This window comes from Cryptomeria japonica, chromosome 1, assembly GCF_030272615.1.
Source record: "Cryptomeria japonica chromosome 1, Sugi_1.0, whole genome shotgun sequence".
NCBI classification, from domain to species: domain Eukaryota; kingdom Viridiplantae; phylum Streptophyta; class Pinopsida; order Cupressales; family Cupressaceae; genus Cryptomeria; species Cryptomeria japonica.
Genome location: NC_081405.1, coordinates 262,945,893 through 262,966,721, shown reverse-complemented (window position 1 = coordinate 262,966,721; position 20,829 = coordinate 262,945,893). Strand labels below are relative to the sequence as shown.

The 20,829-nt window shown below is 40.5% G+C and overlaps 1 protein-coding gene across 3 annotated transcripts in view; it reads right to left on the bottom strand.

Moving 5' to 3' along the window:
- Positions 1–20,829, bottom strand: part of LOC131873922 (inositol polyphosphate multikinase alpha-like) — a 233,511-nt gene that overhangs the window by 45,623 nt on the left and 167,059 nt on the right. For all 3 annotated transcript variants that reach the window (XM_059217098.1, XM_059217095.1, XM_059217097.1), the window contains 5 exons: positions 20,499–20,696; positions 17,849–17,910; positions 17,624–17,679; positions 17,400–17,457; positions 17,078–17,280 (listed from right to left, as the gene is read on the bottom strand). In XM_059217098.1, the coding sequence (XP_059073081.1) occupies positions 17,078–17,280; positions 17,400–17,457; positions 17,624–17,679; positions 17,849–17,910; positions 20,499–20,696 (577 nt within the window). The remainder of the gene's footprint in view (positions 1–17,077; positions 17,281–17,399; positions 17,458–17,623; positions 17,680–17,848; positions 17,911–20,498; positions 20,697–20,829) is intronic.

The window sequence follows — 20,829 nt, the reverse complement described above, 5'->3', positions numbered from 1 at the left end:
CCCTAAACACTCAGTTAGCCTACGGGAACCCATTGAATAGGCTAATGGTCAACAAAGTTGACTAGGCACAAGAAGGGGACATTACATAGAATGATGGTGTGACGCAGTCAAGGTAGGGAGATCCAATGAAGGACAGCCCAACCTTGCAGCTTAACACATAAATCATGCAACACATACCGGTAACCGGCAACAAGATGCCAGAAACAGTAGAAAGAACAACCGGTAACAACACATAACACATAACTGGTAAATAACTTGAATAAATCTTATTACAATTTGAAGAGTTACACATGCCACATGCTAGATCACAGTCCAGGATACAAATAATGCTTACAACACAATTACAAGATCCATAGATCATCCACATATCATATCGGCTTCCCGGAACAGTCTGTCGGTTCTACCCTAATCCGGACCTCAGCCTTCCGACCTCAGTCCAACCGGATCAGAATCCTGTCGGATCTACATCTTCGCTCGATCTCTAAACTCTATCTTTTATCTTCTAACTTCTATATCCTCAAATGATTTGCAAACCACACTTTATACCATACGCAATAATAATAACTCGATCAAGTCGGCCCAAAGACCAACCAGTTCATGAAACGTGCAATGGTAACATGTCGGCTCAAATCACTAAGAACAATCTCCAAAACATAAAACAATGTGCGGACCTCCGGGAATATCGGCCAAGACCCAAAGCAACATCTCCAACGATCCGCAAGTCACAGAGATTAACCGCAACCTGATCCAACTTCGCTCAACACTCTATCGGGCTAACCGGTAAGAACATATCAATCGGGTCAATACCGGAATCCACATCTCATCAGAAACAAAGCCAAATGCTATGAAACTCGAACACGACAAAGACCATGAAAACAAGGGAATAAACCCAAAACCACAATGCTAAACACTCAAACATGAAGAAATGCCACGATCTCAAGCAACTCCACTGAAAACTGCTCAATCGGTAAGGACTAGACTAGTGATCCTGCATCATGGTGACAAGGCGGTCATGTTCTGAAGTTTTGCATTCTTTTTCCTCTGTTATCATAGCAATTATGATTCCTTGAGTGGCAGTCAACCTCCTCTTTCTTGTAGATGTTTGCGAGTCTTCTTTCTTGTAGATGTCTGCAATTCTTCTTTCTAACATATGTCTACAAAGGGCTACCACTTTCCTTGAGACACTTGCATTAGCAATAAGGGAAAGAGCCATTTATAATTTTGGCCAAGCCTTAAGATCCTCCTAATTTTCGTTATAGTGGCAATTCTAGCTCTTCTGAATAAACTTCTGCAATAAGAGTGAACGATCAGGTGACCAATCAGGTTTTTACCTAGTATTTTTTGGAGAAGAAAAATGTTGTCAGTGACATTCTCTATTGAAAAACCATTTGTATATGGTACCATCAGATGGAAATCATTTGCATTAACTCCTAGATAGGTGGGGTGTGTGTGTTTGTGTATGCTATCCCCTGCCCGTTTTGCATTGGTATTCATTGTCACAAGATGAGCAAGGATGTCCACTATGACTTCTATCGGATCCAATATGAATCAGTCCAGACTTAAAGACCATATACACCATAATTTTTTACGTGTATTTACCAATGATAGTGTAATGTCCCTTGTTGAGCCAATTTAAGTTTTCCTTACACCAAAGATAGTGTAATGTTCCTTGTAGAGCCAATTTAAGTTTGTCTTACTTCTTCATGATTAAGTGTCTAATATTGCAAATGAATCAATGATCACTAAATAATTGTATTGATTTGTACAAATGGATATATATGAATATCTATATTTGTTATACCAATGGCTCTGTTTAGTCCTTAATGTAAGGTTGGTAAAACTCACAGATAACACAGTGTTTTCCACACGTACCAATTATTCATGTACCATTACATTCATATATCACAGCATAAGTAATAATGATAAACAACTAGACTAGAAGAGTTATATCTTTATTGATTTATCCAGAATATATCCATACATAATCTCCCTTGCTGAGGTTCCATCCAAACAATATATAGACCCGACGGTTGGCCAAGTTGCCAACCATCACCATCTCCCAAGTACCCGACGGGAACCTCTCGACGACACAACATAACCATAAACACAATTATAATTATTATTCTTACTAACATAAGTTATTTACCCCTAACATTAGCCCCCCCAAAAACGTAGTCGTCTTCCAGACGACTAAGACAATAAGAGCTGAAATATAAAACATAAACTAGGACCAAGAAGAGGGAGGAGGCGTCCTTGTAGTGGCCGGAGAAGAAGGTTGTTGTTCGGTGTGAAGTGTTAGGTTCTTTTCTGCTAGTAGCTACCGTTCCCGTGCCTTCTTTACCATGTGGGCAGCTTCCAACAGTTTCTTATCTTTTTGCTCCATCTGTGAGGTACCGTATTGGCACCTCACATCCCCTGCCTCATCTTTCTCCGTTGGTACCGTACTGGCACTTGGTGTACCAGTACCTATTGATACTGTACACATGTCTACCGTACCAATTCCCTGCTCCGCCATTATGTCTTTTCCTGGTACGGCCTCTCCTACCACTGTCTGGTCTACCGTACTGGTACCCTCTGTGGCTTTTGCTGCAAGTACAACCAAGCTGATCTGTGGTAATGATACCCGCCGCCGTGCTGGTGGTTCCCCTTCGTTGATTTTTCGGAACAGCACCCCTACTGGTCATACATCTCCCACGGGGCTGGCCATCGTAAGCGCTTCCTGCAGTACCAAGCAGGTCGAGGATAATTTCGAAGGTGTGAACTTTACCCTCGTACTCTTCCATTGTGCCTGTAACCCTCCGTACTGATCCTCCTCTTCCTCCTCTTCCTGCTGCTATGACTCTGCTTCCCCTTCATCCTCTACAGTTGTGTGTCCTGCCATATGGAAGCCCTCATCACCACTTTCCTGCTCCTCAGTCTCTTCCACTTCCTCCTCCGAATCCTCTGCACTGCTGACATCTTCAACCTCTATGGATGCATCCAGTTTTCTTCTCTTTTTGGTCGGTTGTGCGGTGTCACTTAGTGTGTCCAGGTGGGTATAGTAGTACATGGTAGGTTTATTTGGTTCCACCCGTCCGCGTGGTTTGAAGGTTCCCCACATTTCTGGCGGTACTTGCAGGCATACGACATCCAAGAATAGGTTGATGGCATGGTGGCACATGTAGAATGTCTTGTGTTCCAGCTTGAGAAAATCATGAATTCTTTCCGCCAGCAGTTGCCCCCAGTTGTACACTTTACCACACTTAATCCCATTCATTAACCCTATCATCCAGACGGCTATATCGGATGCACGGCTGGCTCCTATGAGGTGACTTTTTACCAAGTCCATCAGCATTCTCCATTCTCCTGGTGCGATAAATGCACGCTTCAACCCCCTACTGTCCGACCAGGCACTCTTCCATTGTTCCTCTATGAGGTCATCCCTGCATACCAAATCCATCAGCCATTTCTTTTTTTCCTTGGTGAGCTTCTTGGTTGGTTTCGCTGCAGATGCCCCCTTCTCAGGTATGCCAAATACCCTCCTGAAGTCCTCTGGTTTGAATGAAACTCATACCGTGCATCCCCAGAACTGAATAATGGAAGCCCTTTCCTGCGGGTTGTATCTGGATACCATAGTCCACAGCACTGGCTCAAAATCCTTGATGTTAAATGTGGGCATTTGGATGGCATGGTCCACCTGAGCTTTTCTGAGGGAATCCTTTATCACATGGTCGGGGAAAGTTTCCTCCCACCAGGTACGACATTCACTGCCAGTCACACTCTCAAAGGCTACATTCTCCGCCATGATTCCTTCTGGATCCTTCTGCACTTTTGGCCTGATTTTGGCCTTCTTCCTGCTGCTGGCTGGATTTGTAGTTGTCATGGTTGCGCTGCAACTGTTTTGCCCTATTTCCCTGTCTTTCTCCCATCCTTGGCCATTATTATAACGGTTTGCCAGTGTGACTCGCCAATTGGTATGGACCATTATACTAGTTGCTGCCTCTCCACCATACGGATTGGTCCGTACACTTCCCTCTCCTAACCGTACAACCTCTTCAACTTTCAAAAACTCTACAGATAACTCTGTACGGATGGCACAAATTTTCCAACAAATGCTTTCAATTTTTATATGTGCCTGTTCCCTGCGTGTACAGACTTCCCTATGTCAGCCTTCGTACGGTACCGTACGGTCTTCTTCTTCATGTCAGTACAGTCTTCTCCTCTGCGTCGGCAGCCGTACGATGTTGTACAGACTTCTCAACTCGTTGTACGGTCTGCAATGTACCTCGTACGAACTATTATGTTGTGATTGTCGTACGTTGTGCTGTAAATTTCGTACGTTGTACGAACTGGTTCGCTGTGATCGACACAAACCGTACGGTTTAGGTGTGATCACCGTACACCATACGTTGCATTGTGCTGTTGTCGTTGTACACCATACACCATACGAGATGTTTCGTTGTACCTTGCTTGCCTCAACTTCTGCTACGTTCGTACGCACAATCCGTACAGATTTGATGCTTGGTCTTCACGTGCCTCTGTTCGGGCAATCCGTACGCCGTACGGAGCAACCACTGGTTTCTTCCACGCCTCCCCGCACTCGTCTGTACGTTGTACGAATTTAATCTCTCCTTTGTGCCTGGCCATCCGGATCCTTGTCTTCTTCTCGATTTCGTCCTGCTACCAAGTCTGCTTCGATTTCTTATCTTCAATTTACTAAGGTGCCCCCTTAACTTCCTCTTTGTAGTAGGTTTATCTCATTCAAACTGGTGTGCTGGTGTGACATCCACCCGTGACATCCCTTCTTGGTACCTACCGTACTCCAGGGGAAATGACTGCTCTTCCGTACCACCGCTTGATTCCCCAATCTTGCATATTTGCAACATGTGGCACTCCGGATGGAAGACCTCGTAGTCCTCCATTTGTGAATGGAAGAGTCTGGCCAATGAACTAGTTCCATCTTCAGAGCATTCATCCAATTCTAGCACTCCTTCCTTGTTGGGTTCCCTCCCTCCTCTGTCTCCTTCGGAACCTGTTGAGGTGTATTTTGTACACAATCATACACAGAATAAAATACCAATAGGTATCTTATCCTCTCTTGAGAAAATAGTCTCTAACTGCTGAAGATTCGCGTAAAGGATCAGTTAGGTAGACTCCAAGGTTCCTTTAGTGGGGTCTCCACGTGTGGACAAGCTCCAGTGGTATGATGTGATTTGCTGGAATCACAAGGGGACTTACATTGAACTTCCGATCTGCTTTGCTGGACACAGGCTCTGACTAACTTAGATTAAAAAAATGGAAAAAAGATAAGGGCGAAGAGAGGATCTAATCCTAATACTAAGAATGTAGGAGCAATGATTGATTTTTGATGAAACTCTAACTAGGTCTTGTTTTGACATCAATGGAACATCTACACAAGACTAGTGCGATCTTCTATGGGAAGCTTTATGATGTTCAAATCATCACCGCAGGCATAGATACCATCCAAGTTGATGCATATCAATGAAGAGGCGACAAATTGAAATTGAGCTTAGGCTGAACGATTCCAGTTGACTACGCAAGGCAAGTCTGCAATCAACAAACTGCTAGTAGTATGGATATACGAATTTCACCATCAATCAAGCACATTTCCTCCATTCATCTAATTATCTACCATCTAAGATTGAAGACTCAACAAGAAACCATGCAAATTGCAAGAAAACGACATATTTCACCATTACTTCAATGAAAATGGAGTTTGTTTACAATCAATGGCAACAATTTCTTGCCTTGTCCTCCTATTCTACTCTAATTGCTATTCTATTTCTATCTTCTAACTCTCTCTCTCTAATTCCCTCTAACTCTCCTTTACAAATGAAATGTTTGGGCTTATATAGTGCCCACAATACAATTTGATGGCTTAGATCAATTCAAGATCAATGGCCAAGATTTTACAATGAAAACCCTAATTAGGGTTTGTTACAACCATTACATAACATTTAATGTTTGACCAACGATAAAATTGTATTGCTTGGACACATGTCCCTTTTAGAAAAATTGACCAATGGATAGCCAGGGTAGGTACATCGGAGTTTGTGCCACCTTCCATGAGTTAAGTACATTGAATCTGGACATGCTGAGATGGACTTCACTGATTGGAGAAGTGATGACTAGGACGCCACCTCATTTGACACTTGGAACTTGGTGGATATTCATCTTGATATTGTTGAGAAACTTGCTTTAATTAATTCCTCTGGATCTATTTTGCTTCTTCAACGAGCCCTTGTTCTAACTCCTTGCGTCCTTGATGTGCAGGAAGATGATGTACCTCGCCTTGGAACGCTGGATTGCCCTTGATGATGTTAGTCCAAAGAAGGTCGTCCATGTCCTGGCTTGATCGTCCTGGCGAAGACCGTCCTGGATCCGGCTTGATTTTCCTTGATGAGACCTCCATTTGATGCCTACACAACATTTCAAAATTAGTACCATGATTTTGCAATACATAACATAAATTAGAGAGCAATTTTTTAGGAAACTTAATGATAAGTCCTTTATTAATCATTTCCTAAAAAAGACCGAGCTAAGGAAAAACAAAATTTCAAAATTCAAAATTAAGGCAATGACGATCAACGTTCAAAGTCAAAACAATAAATCCATATCGCCATACCTCTTTGAGAGCTTAACTCTAAAATGCAAAATAAAGGAATTTGCCTAGGCAAAATTTGAAATTCGATAGTCTTGATGTGATCTTCAAAAGAACGTTCCTCTTATCAACTTCGCCACCCCTTCAAGTCTTGGACGTGATTTCCTCTTCAAGTTAGCAATTTTGCCATCTTTGATATGTCCTTGACGTGATATCCAATGCCTTGGACAAGTTCGCACTTCCTTGGATAGTACTAACGCCTTCCTTTGGATATAAATTCGCACCTCCTTGAATACAACTTCGCACTTCTCCCTTTGTCTTCCTTAAATCGCACTTAAGATGATAAAAATGATAATGTGAAAATAAAAATCTTTCACCTCCCTTATATAAGCGCCTCTCATCATTCACCCTAAGGCCGACTTTTGTGAAATAAAGCAATTTTAAACGATTTTTAATTAAATAATAAAGGCCGACCTCCCTACCTAAGCGCTCCTCTTGATTTTTATTAATTAATAAATAATTAATTAAATGCCTTTATCATTTAAATTGACAAATTCAATTTTTACAAGGCAAAATAATTAATTAACATTAAGCGCAATATTTAAATGCTATTTTTAATAAAATATCGATTTTGTTAGCATTTAAATAAATTAAAAAATGTGTTTTAAGCGCCAAAATGAAAAAGTGAGAAGATCCGTACCTCATCGCCCTGGTCCCTGACTGGGGGACAGGAGCGATCCATCAATTTGATCATAATTCTTGCATTTTTTACGTCCAAGGTCTTCATTTCTACGTTGAATTTGCCATTTTCCTTGGGATCTTCGAACTTGATTGACTTATCCTTGCGATTGAATGTCCTTTTGTGGTAATATCGCCCTGGTCCCTTGAAGAGGGACAGGAGCGATCCTTATGTCCTAGCTCAAATTGGCAAGTTTTTTGATCTTCGTTTTTCGTTCATTGCCTTCCAAAGGACGTCCCTGACCTAGGCTATCTTTGCATTGTCTTGATTTTGTCGGAACATGAGTGTTTTAGTAAAAATCGCCTTGGTCCTTGTCCAAAGGACAGGAGCGATATGAGCTTCTTAGCATGTTTGACAATGTTTGGACGTTCGAAACTTTGGCATGTGATCTTCAAAAAACGCCTTGGACCTTGTATAACCTTTTGAAGTCTTGACTTGGTATGAACTTGAAGCAAAACGAAGAGTCCAAAGCAAATCGCCCTGGTCCCTTGGAGAGGGACAGGAGCGATATGGTCTCCATGTTCAATTTGATGATCATTTTACGTTCAAAATCTTTGTGTATCGTCTTCAAAAGACGCCTTAGACCTTTTACCATCTTGCAAAACCTTGGCTTGACGTAAATTTTGAGAGACTTGGCCAATATAATCAATATCGCTTTGGTCCCTTCCTGAGGGACAGGAGCGAACTTCAAGTTTTTAAGCTTGTCCTTGCGTTCTTCAACTTGCCATTACCTTCAATGCGTGAAATGACGTCCCTTGATTCCTCTTGGTGGCTTGATACTTGTTAAACTTTCAAAATCTTGGTCTTTATGGAAATTTCGCTCTGGTCCCTTCCTGAGGGACAGGAGCGAATTAGGATATTTTAGAGCAAATCCCTCAATGTGGCGATCCTTGTAACTTTGTGCTTGATGGAGATGCTTCGAAACGTCCTTGGTACCTTGTTCTTCGCCTTGGAGTGTCCTGATCTTGGAGGGACGGCAATATAATCATCATATCGCCCTGGTCCCTTGGAGAGGGACAGGAGCGATCTTGGCTTTGTATGCTTCACTTAACTTTGCTAGCTTCCAGATTTATATTCAACGGGTTCATAATGCGTCCTTCCATTTATCCATGCCTTGGAATCGGTCGTAACTTGGCGAGAAAATCATCTATAACAAAAATCGCTCTGGTCCCTTCCTGAGGGACAGGAGCGAACTTAAGCATTTTGGTCCTTTGTTGACGTTTGATAATCTTCAATTTGTCTTCAACGGGTTTGATTGACCTCCTTTCTTGCCTTCGAACATAAAATTTGCTTGATCTTTGCCCAGATCGTACCTTATGAAGAATTTCGCTCTGGTCCTTCAGTGAGGGACAGGAGCGAATTTGACCCTCTAGGCAAAAACTTCATCATTTCATTGTTTTTGATCAAGTCTGGATGCTCTATCATGCTTATTTCGTCCTTCACCATGCCTTTGATGTCTTGGATTCGTCCAAACAAGGTCAGGAATGGCTCAACTAATCATTTTCGCTCTGGTCCCCTGGTGAGGGACACGAGCGATTCGCCTTGGTCCCTTGGAGAGGGACAGGAGCGGTTTTCGCTCTGGACCCTTGGAGAAGGACACGAGCGAAATTTGACTTTTCGCACTCTTAATCAGGACAATTTTAATGGAATATAACATTTAAGTATAAGTGACATTTCCTTCTATGTTTCTTCTTTCTTATACTTTAAGTTATATTCCATATATACTTTCAGGATGTTTGAGAGTGGTTTCAGACCTCCAGGAGTTATATTGCAAAATCTAGTTTTTGGAGGTTTTTTCAGTTTCCAGACTTAGTCAAATTCAGGATCAGGGCATTCCAGACTTAGCCAAATTTCAGGATCAGGACCTCACTCAGGCCGGACTTGCTATCCTATGTGATCCCCTGGGCGACGCTTCAAGTTATATTCATTTGATAAAATGCACCTCTCTGGACCTTTTCACATTGTCAAGACGTTTAAAATCCTGCAAGGACAAAGCAAAATTGGATTTGTAGCTCCGGTCCTCCACTGAGGGACAGGAGCGATTTTTCCCCTGGAGGCATTTCTGTGCTCATGAAAATCTTCAATTTATATTCAATGGAAAGATCTCGCCTTTCTCCATCACTTCCATTTCGTAATTCATCTTGACCCTGCAAGAATAGTAAGATATTTGAAAACGAGCTCCCGTCCTTCACTGAGGGACAGGAGCGATTTTGCTCCTACAGGCCAAAATATCATGATTTTACACATTTTATCACTTCACAAGGTGAAAACAAATCATTTGAAATGCCTAGGATCAAAATTCAAAAAAGTCAAAATTTGGTCAAAAATATTCAATTGGACAAAAAATCACATTTCATCTTCAACACTTAGACAAATTTAAGCTCTGCATCAACATTCCAATTGAAAATTAGACCATTCTGGCGAATTCATTGCATTCAAAATTTGCATTCTAGAAAAGGAAATTCAAAAAGCTCCCAAAACTGACTGGATTTTGGTCCGAAAAGACGGTAATTAAAACCCTAAGGCTTGACCCTAAATCCAGACAACTAACAAACTAACAAAACCCTAGAAAAGCAAAGCGAAAACGAGCAAAAAACAAAAAACATGGGTCCCCATTTGCAATGGGGCGATGTGTGAAAACGTCACAACAGAACCCCACTCACATCTGTTTGAGTCCTCCGACTCGAAGTCAAATGACGCAAGCTCTTCACTGACGGACTGATTCCTCAGGTCAATCACATACTTATGGCCTTCACTTTTGATTGAGAGTTTATTCTTCCAGTTATGATTGGCTCTAGCCATGATCAGCCACCCCCTTCCTAGGAGGGCGTCGTACGCTTTTCTTTCCAGTGGAATGACTATGAAATCTAGAATGAATTGTTGTGTCCCGATCACTACCTTTTGTGCCTTGAGAGTATCGAGAGGTTTGATACTGTGTTGATTTGCACCGACGAGATGGAATGTTGGTGGCTAGAGAGTAGGCTTGCCAAGGCTTCTCCATGTTTCCTCCAGTAGTACGTTGACTCCGGACCCGCCATCCACAATGGTGTTTGTGAGCTTTTGTCCAATTATGTCCATCTCCACCACGGCAGGTTTTCGTCCAATGCTTACTATGAGTAGCATAGGGTCCATGGCGTCCGTACCAGGTTCCTTCACCAGAGCCGTACTATGTGGTTCTGTCATCGCCCAGAGTTCCTGGCCGACGGTGGTGTCACCGACTGCATTCGTCAGGGCCATCCTCAACTGTGGCATGGTCTGTAGGAGGTTGAATACTCATAAGGGTATTGTGGTCTGTAACATTTGCTTAATGATAGTTTTCTCCGGTCTTGACTGGAGTGGTGTATTGGCAGCCGAGTGTGAGGCCCTCCGCTCTTCTGCCATCACATGCTCAATATCCGCCCTAGCTTCCTGGAGTCTTTCCTTCTCCGTGCGAGGGTCAGGATACATGGCTTTTTTGTTTTGCAATCTTGTGATTGCCAATACGCCTTCCCTCGGTCCTTCCACCTCCAGCATATTCACCCCTTTTTGCCTTGGACAGTCTATGTCCTCATGATTCCCTGGACCACACTATTTGCAAGCAAACTTCCTAGGTCACCCCCATTTTGACATTCCCGCGCAAAGTGACCCCATTCGTTGCACTTTCTGCATTGAATCATGGCTCGTCCCTTCGCGTCGTATTGAATTCTACTCCTTGGCGTGTTATTATTGGACCTGTTGTTACCTCGCCGATTGTTTCTGTACCCTCCAGGAGAGGTGTTAGAGTTTGCTGCCAGCTTCAGAGGTATCGCTGGCGGTGTGACTTGGTTGGGTTGGGCGTAGAGCACTTGTGTGCTCCATGTTTTCAAGTTGTATGGGCATTCCTTAATGGAATGTCCCATTACTTGGCAGATGTCACAGAAGGCCTTGCAGGGACAACTCCCCTTAGTGTGTCCTTTCGTCTTGCAATCGGTGCACCATAGCTCCTTTCCTTCCCTACCACCTTCTTTGTCAGCCTTTAGTTCTTTCATCATTCTCATCATATCCCTTCGGAGTGCTTGCACGATTTTGGACTCCCCATCACTGTCTTCATCCGTACTATCACCATCGCTCACCCGACGCTTATTTTCGCTTTCAATATCCATCGCACGATTGAATGCTTCATCATACGAGGGCGGGGGGGACCACTTTCATCTTCCGTTTGAGGGATGGTACCAATCCTTCAACAAACCATCTCTTCTTGAGGCCATCAACCGGCTGCTTCTCCATTTTATTGAGCAGTTCCCTTAGCCTTCTACTATATGCCCACACACTTTCACTTTTTCCCTGCTTGGTATTGTAAATCTCCGCCACAATTTCATTGTCGTCCCGTAGGAGTTTGAACTCCTCTTCGAAAGCCTTCTTCAGACTGTTCCAGGACGTTTTATACTGGGCATCCAGGTCCGTATACCAGTCAATGGCTATTCCTTGCAGAGTGGCTAGAAATGCCTTCAACCAATAATCCCGGTCATCCTGGCCATTTGCCTCCCAAATGGTCACGCATGTCTTACAATGTCGTACGGGGTCCTCCGACCAGTCGCCCATGAATTTTGGAAGCTTTTGTTTCTTCGGGGTGTGTGCCATTGTTCTTGCCTGGAGGGTTTTATGTAGTGCTTGGAAGTGACTATATGCCGGAAAGGTATTATGTGTCCGGGAGGTACCGTACGCTCTTGGTCTGGTTGGGCCCCTGTCCGCAGGGCTTTGGTCACCCTCGCTCCTATAGTCCCTCCTTCCTAGGGTTTCTGGATCTGACCCTCCTATTTTGATGCCCTCTGACAAGGACAAATTCTTGATGCCAAATAATGTTGCTTCAAAAATAGTGGCGTTCTCTTCGTGCAAGTCCCGTGCCGCCTCCTCTCCTTGTTCAGAATATTCCGACGGGTTGCTCTGCGACTCGGCTCTGGAGTCCTCTTCACTTGACGTCGAGTGTGGGGCCTAGTCGGTGAGATCTTCCTCCGCTACGTCTGGAAGTGGCAGGTTCCTGGCAACCTCGGCTAACTCCTTCCGCGTACACGGCCTTTGTCTCTCCCGACTACAACTCTGACTCACTCTGACTTCTACTATGTCTCTCCGAGCTCTTCGAGTCAGCAACCTCCCTTAGCCGCCGTCTCCTTTCGGCCTGTTCTTTTATGCGGAGAGATCTCCGTACAGTTCCCTCGTCTACTCCTTCGGTGGCAGTGGTATGTTTGTCCTTGTTTGGCTATAGGGGCATCAAGTGCCAAAGGTACGGCATCGACTAGCCTCCCTCTCCTCTTCCTTCCTACAGCTTCGCTCCTCGTACCTTCGGAGTACTTGTTGCCGACGGAGTTCTCGTGCAGTTTCCTCCCTTCGGTCTTGAAGTGTAATCAGATTTCTGGCGAGTAACCTTGGAATACTTCCGAGTAGGTCAAAGACGGGAGTGCTGACGGTGAGTTCACCACATACCGTGCCTTCTGAGACGGCTCTCTCCCAAGCCTCTCTCTGCACGTACTGCGTGACTGACATGTCCCACAACTCTACCAAGTCTGTCGTCAACTGATCCTCTCGTGCCTCTTCCGCGGTACTCTCTTCGTGTGTGTCGCTGTCCACGACAATTAATTGTTGGTTGAATGGTCGGCCCATTAATTCCTTCCGCCTACCACCATAGTTATCTCCAGGTTCGTTCAGGCAACGGCGCCAAAATGTTTAGTCCTTAATGTAAGGTTGGTAAAACTCACAGATAACACAGTGTTTTCCACACGTACCAATTATTCATGTACTAGTACATTCACATATCACAGCATAAGTAATAATGATAAACAACTAGACTAGAAGAGTTATATCTTTATTGATTTATCCAGAATATATCCATACATAATCTCCCTTGCCGAGGTTCCATCCAAACAATATATAGACCCGACGGTTGGCCAAGTTGCCAACCGTCACCAACTCCCAACTACCCGATAGGAACCTCTCGGCGACGCAACATAACCATAAACACAATTATAATTATTATTCTTACTAACATAAGTTATTTACCCCTAACAGCTTAGTAAAGGAATGAGGAATTTAATCAATATTATTGCCAAATGCTCTTATGATGACAATAATTGAGTTTATTATAGATTCTGCTCCAAGTAAGACATCTGATGTGTTCATCAATCTGAGAAAGGAAGGATGTCTGATATAACTACGAATCAATCCTCCCCTTATAAAATACTATGAAGTAGACTGTGAATGTATGTTGGTGTATGAACAGATGTATGTGTTATATATGCAATCGCTGTTTCAGAGTGATATCTTAATAATCATGTGAGTATATGTATGTAAGAGACAATGATCTCAGTCTGATCACTTTCCCTAATTCTTAAACTTATGCTCATGCAATATCCTCTTGATGCTGTGTCTGAATGTTGTCCTTGTGTTTGTGCATCTTAGCCTTGCAAATGGGGTGGTGGAGTATCACCTTTCCCTTGGTTATTCGTGGCTCTTCTTGAGCGCTTCTAAATCTGGACAGAATGTAAATAAAAACTAATCTGATTTCCTTCTTGAAAATCCCCAATCCTCTCTTTATACTTCTCGAAGAAGCATGATGTGAGGTGTTGTATCTCCGACATCCAGGTCTTTTACAAACAACTTAATTAATTATAACTTTCTCCTAATCAGGTCCTTAACTAATAATATCATTAACGAACTGGTTATCATTTGATTGAACTTAATATTCCTTTCTTGGCAGTGATAGAATTGCTTCTAATTGATTGCAATGCCATGCCTTGAGCCGAAAGCATTGTTTGTGGTTGACTGGCTTTAGGAATCGAATGGGGACAATATAGTCTCCCCTCCTTGAAATTGCTTGCCCAAAATCCACCTTAGATCTTCATGTTGATGCCAGGATCCCAAATTTTATGATCCTCTTCAATCTTATCACGTGATTCCAGAATGGCTTCTTTATCCAACTCTAAAAGCAGATTATCAAAGTCATATTAGTTTCAACCTCAAGCAAGGGATTACTAATAAGCTGAAAGTTATCTTTGTTCCCAATGCCAAAACTAGCTTTTTCCAAACTTTCCATATTTGATTTTTCCGGACAACGGTTCGAGTTCATCAATATCGTTCAATTTCTTAATCTCATCATTTCTTCCTTTGTCTTCTGGTTCTTTGAAGTGTTTAGTTACTACATCTTGATTTTTTGTTTCTTGTAACGCTTGTTGACCATATATCAATTTATCTTCTCTTTGCTTGTATAGGTCTAAGGCCTCATGACCTTCAACTGCTAATCTCTTCACACTCTCTTCCTATGGTGTAAAAACTTCCAAAGTTTCTAACATTGTTTGTTGTGATTCTTGTCTAGGTAAATGTGTGTCGAATTCTTGATGCAACATTTTGAATCACAATGCTTGGCCTGAAAAATCAATCTTTTGTTCATCTAAGTGTCCATCTATTTGCTTGATTTTTTGTAAGTTCTCTCCTGCTGCTATCATCTTGGCATGTTTAGCTTTTTCATTCCACCATTCACACAATCGTAGAGTCCTTTCCACATCTTCAGCACTACCCCTTAGTTTCCCTGGTTCTTTGCTTGCCATTGATTCCTCAAAGAGTTTTCTCAACCGCTTGTCTCTATCATCTTCTGAACTTTGTATTTTTGTTGACTCTTTTCCTTTCATTCTCTCTTCTGTGACCCATAACTGTCTTTTCTCATCTTTCAATGCCACAATTCTTTGTTTATTTTCCTCAAGGTGACTTGAACTGTCATATAACATCTCTTCTGATTCTCCTTCTTTAGAAAGAATACCCTTCTTATTAACAGCAATGGACTGATTGGAGGAGACCATGTACTCCTTAGAGGTTGAGGGGAAATTATGATTTAAGTCCTTATCCCTAAGTAATTCTAAATAATATGTTTTATGATCAGTATATTTAATCCTTTCTACATTATCCTCAATACATGACTCTTGAGACTAAGTAAAAGTAGTATTAGAATCACAATTATTGTCTTCCACAGGCTTGTTTCAAAAGTCAAACCAAAAGCCTCCCTTATTAATGAAATGAAAGGTCATCAGTTATAGCAGATTTGAAGCCATTATCATTTTTAGCTTGCTCCTCATGCCTCAACTCCGCATTAATGGTTGTCTCATAATGCTCATTAATCAAAGTACCCATTTCATTTGTAATTGAAGAAGCTCATGAAGAATCAACTATTCCTCATTTTGAACCTTCTGAAATGATGGTTGAAGATTTCAAGAAGTTGTAGGCTTATCATTAGCACAGTCTTCAATTGTGATGTTTGGATAGGTGATTGGGTGATGTTTTCCGATCTGTCCTTCTGTGACTTTTATTACTTCTCTGGTGTGTAAGTCGTTCTTACTATGAAGATCTTTTGCATTAGAAGACCCTTCTCCATTTTCTTTCGCTCTTGTTTTTAGCTCAGCACTTAACTCACCCCATTTGGCTAAATTTTTATCACTCCTTTTGATAGTTCTTTTCAATTTCAACACTAGTTCCTCAATCATCTTCTACATTCCCACAACTGATCTGAAATCAATTTTGAAGTTTCCCCAACAGGCTGGCAGGTTGACCAGCTCTGATACTACTGTAATGTTCCTTGTAGAGGCCAATTTAAGTTTGCCGTAATACTTACTGATTAAGTGTCTAATATTGCAAAATGAATCAATGATCTCTACAAAATTCTTTTGATTTGTACAAATGGATATATATGAATATCTATATTTGTTATACCAATGGCTTAGTAAAGGAATGAGAAATTCAATCAATGTTATTGCCAAATGCTCTTATTGATGACAAGAATCGAGTTTATTATAGATTCTACAATTCTGCTCCAAGTAAGACGTCTGACATGTTCATCGATCTGAGAAATGAAGGATGCCTGATATAACTACGAACCAATCCTCCCTTAATGCAAATACTATGAAGTAGACTGTGAATGTACGTTGGTGTATGAACAGATGCGTGTTATATATGCAATCACTGTTTCAGAGTGATACCTTTGTAATCATGCGAGTATACGTATGTAAGAGACAATGGTCTCAGTTTGATCCCTTTCCCTGATCATTAAACTTATGCTCATGTGCTATCCTCTTGACGCTGTATCTGAATATTGTCCTTGTGTTTCTGCGCCTTAGCCTTGCAAATGGGCTGGTGGAGTACCACCTTTCCCTTGGCTATTCGTGGCTCTTTTTGAGAACTTCTAAATCTGGACTGAATGTGAATAAAAACTAATCTGATTGCCTTCTTGAGAATCCCCAATCTCCTTATACTCCTCGAAGAGGCATGATTTGAGGAGTTGTATCTCCTTATCCATGTCTTTTCCAAACAACTTAATTAATTATAACTTTCTCCTAATAGGGTCCTTAACTAATAATATCACTAATGAAGTGGTTATCATTTGATCAAACTTAATATTCCTTTCTTGGCAGCGATAGACTTGCTTCAAACCGATTCCGATGCCATGCCTTGGGCTGAAAGCATTGTTCATGGTTGAATGGCTTTAGGAATTGAATGGGGACATTACAGATAGACATTTTCATTTGCAGTTGTCTGTTTTCTTGTATATTGTGATGATGACTCTATATATATGTAATTATATCCTAAATAGTTCTCTGATACCATTATGTATTGCTTTTTTATTTGAGTGCATTATTTATTTTGTTGTATATCATATCTTCTGGTTGGGTGCCCACACATAACAATAAATCAAGAGCAAAAAAGAGAAGTGAGCTTATCAAGGTGTTTAACTCATTTCTTACCAAGATTTCAGCTCTAAGAGTTGTGAAAGAACACCTCCTGGCTCACCATAAACGAATGATGCAAGTGAACCATCTGGATCTGTCTCAGAGAATGGATTTGTTGAGACAAAACGTTTCAATGCTAACCTAACCTCTTCAGTGCTTAATGCATTGCACCACTCCTTGCCTGGCTTCCACGTGGCTTTTGTAGCAATTTCATAAACCTATGAAAACATGTGTTAAGAGTATCATAAGCCTGCATTGGATGAAAGTAACCAGGACAAAACAAATTTAAATGTTGAACTAATATAGGAATCTGCATCTTTGTAGTATATCAGCTAACCTGTAGCCCTGATAGGCGGAAACCTAGAAGAGCAGAAGTGCTTTGTCCATCTTTATCTCTGCACCAAGTTAATTATTCTCAAAGGTCGTGTTCTAAGTTCAGAAAATCTAAAACTATTGAACAACTAAATATTTCAAATAATATGGACGTTAAATTGCTCAAATGGTAGACATTGTGATGCCCCTAAAGATTCCAGAAGCATTAGTATGTTTCAATAAAATTACAAGCACTTCTTGATATACTCCTCAGTTGCCCCCGGATACCATGTTCGTGACCCCATCTGTAAATAACATACAGCTACATTAAAATAATGGCAATATACACATCGATTTACAAAAATTCCTCAAATTGCATAGACAAAGTCAAAAGCATCTAGGAATCATCCATCCAATCACTTACTGCTTTAAATGGAATCATTTACTAAATTATAATGGAGAGACCAAAATTACCTTGATATCAATCACTGAAGGATGATGAAAATGATAGGTTAAGTCCTCAATTACAGCATACTGTTCTGGCAAGTTAAGGAAACTAAAATTATTCTTATCAAAATTATCCACTCTTTGCAAATATAAATTAAGCCAGATTTCTCAATTTCCACCATTGTAGTTCAACTATACAGATCATAGTTTCCCATCAACTGTGATAACACACCAGATAGTACAAACAACATCACCGTTGTCATTGAACTAAATCTTTCAGTCAGAGTATGATATTGTAGGAAACCTCAAATCATATCCCAGCAGAACAACAGTATGCATATGTTCCCATAAGGGGATAAATAGTATTTTTCCGTTATGAAGATGTCAAAACTTCCTTTTCTTAAAATATAAGAAACCTAAACCAATTTCTAAAAAGTTTAAAAATAATGTGATGTATATTGACATCGATTGACCTCTTCCTGCGTGTAATTTACAAATTATCTGTTTCCTAGATGTTCAAAGCATTTGTCACGCTTATTAGGCATATTTATAGTTCCATTTCATTCCTTATCTTACTAAGCCTAACATAATTTAGGCTCATTGCAACTTCCTCTTGTTCTATCATTTTCTTATTTGCCAGCATATCCATCCATGTTGATTCAATTTGAAAAAATCAAACATTTAGCATTTTAATCACTTGGAAATATACCTATGGTAATGGTGTTATATGAATTCTGTCATCTGAAAGCCATTAGAATTTAAAATGGCAAAGTTAGGTCGTTGATGATCTTAGAAAAGTGACTCAAGATGAGAAGTGTCATGGAGTAACAAGGACAACCTAGCAGGTCTTCAACAAGGGTTGCAAACAGTAAGAAGGATCTGAACAGCCAATATACTTGCAAACAAGGACAGCGCTGTCCTATATAGGGGCTGGTAGTAAAGATAAAAATCCATGATACTGCAAAAGTTGCTGACTATAGCAAAGAGCCATCTAGGACATGGTTTTGACTTGCAAAAGAGCCAAACTCCCTGAACATATGTCTGCTTCAACTGCGAAAAAAATCAATCTTTTTTTGTAAGTAGAACATTATCTTCAATGATGAAACTGTTCAAAAAAATAATTAAAATTGAATATACTTCTTGAGTTACATGTTTTAAGTTTTTTGCATCAATTTTTTGAATCACGCTCTGTGATCCAGCATCAAGATGAATAAAACTGATGATCATAAAACAATTATCAATTTTCGACAAAATTTAACGTCTTGAAAAAAGTTTTGTCAATTACACTAAAATTGACAATAAAAAAATTGCAAACATGATAGAATCAGCATAAAAAGTCCCTTTTTTATGAAACAAAATCTCAAAGGATGATTCTTGGATGTTCGTAATGCAATACCAAAGTCCATTCTGCTCAAAATTACAGGATCTGAGAACTCTGAAACAACTTAAACTAATGAAATCACAGGAATGCCTCTAGACCTCAAAGGGAGAGATGTTGCCAAGAAGGACGAAGTAAGAATGAAACAACCAAGAAGCCAAGGGGGGTAAATGTAATCACACAGACTCTGATACAAAGTTGAATTTGCCCAAGGATCCCATTGACACATAAACTCTCTCAAACAGTATTTTGACAACTTGGTAGTATAACATTGAAACAATTGCAAAATAGCATAATGCTTCTGCATTGAATTGATTCAGATTGAAATTGAACTACATGGGTGCTTTAATTGAATACAGACTCAATTTGGTGATTTAACTCCTTTGATTCAAGTTGATTGACAGTCAACTCATGGGATAAGTTTAGGACTCAATCATCTAATTTGACATTGAGTTTAAATGGGGAGTGAACCAAGGAAGACTGACTTCCAGTTCAACTATATGAGGTGGATATTATGAATTATCCATATTTACAACTTAATTTTTTGCATAAGTGAAATAATCTGACAATCTACCTAACTAAACTAAGGTAAACTTAGAATAAAAGGTGTATACAACATGCGGAAGATGCACTAATCTATATAATTATGAAAATTAAACTTAGCAAGCCACTGATGTAGGTATGACTTCTACAAATTTGACCAACAAAGGTATTACTGCAGCATTTGTGTAATTCCTAGAAAAAATAATGCATAAGTCATGAACAATTAGACAGCTCAAGCTCACCAACCCAAAAGTTGTCCTCTTTTATAACGTGCTTTCCTTAAAATGGATGGCAAAGGTCAGAGAACATGAACAGCAATAAAGTACACTACTGGTAAACATTCTTGCAAAGTGGACATTCGCAAAATGTACTTTTTATTATTGGTATAGAATTATAATACCCATCTCAATAATAAACTGAGCCCCAATTGAGATACTGGAAAACAATTTTTGTCATTATAACCTTGTAGCCACAAATATATAGGACAGGGAAATAACAAGAAATCAGTTTATGAGGCAGCACAGTTTTGTTTTACTAAGTAGTAAGGCCCGATAAAAGAGATTTAGAACATAAAGAACTAGAACTCATATTTGCCATTCAGGTGTACTCATTTATGGATTAACTTAATAGGTTTGAAATCACAGAATGTGAATCATTATCCTTATTTGCTAAAGTATATCCTGGGAAATATTATCATCAAGAATCTTTACTTGAAAATACATATATAATTATTTGTAATTAACTGTGTCTGGATATCACACATCCCAGTCTCATCAGAAGCTTGAACAGATCTCGTGCCATAGAATCTTGGAAAGAGATCTTGCACAATGGGTGGTATTGTTTGATCTGCCCAGAACTTCTCATAAAATTCAACTTCATGTTGTCCTCTTTGATTATTTTGTAAAGGCTTGTAAAACCGGCCCGCTTTGTCAATGAGAGGTCCTATATTTCCCCCTGCCATCAGAATATATCAAGTGTTTATATACTGAATTACATATGCAACAACATTACAGCATCATACTTCCCAAAACAAGTCAAGCATGAAAATCTAGTGAGGTTAAAGCAGAATAAATTATTGGAAAACAAA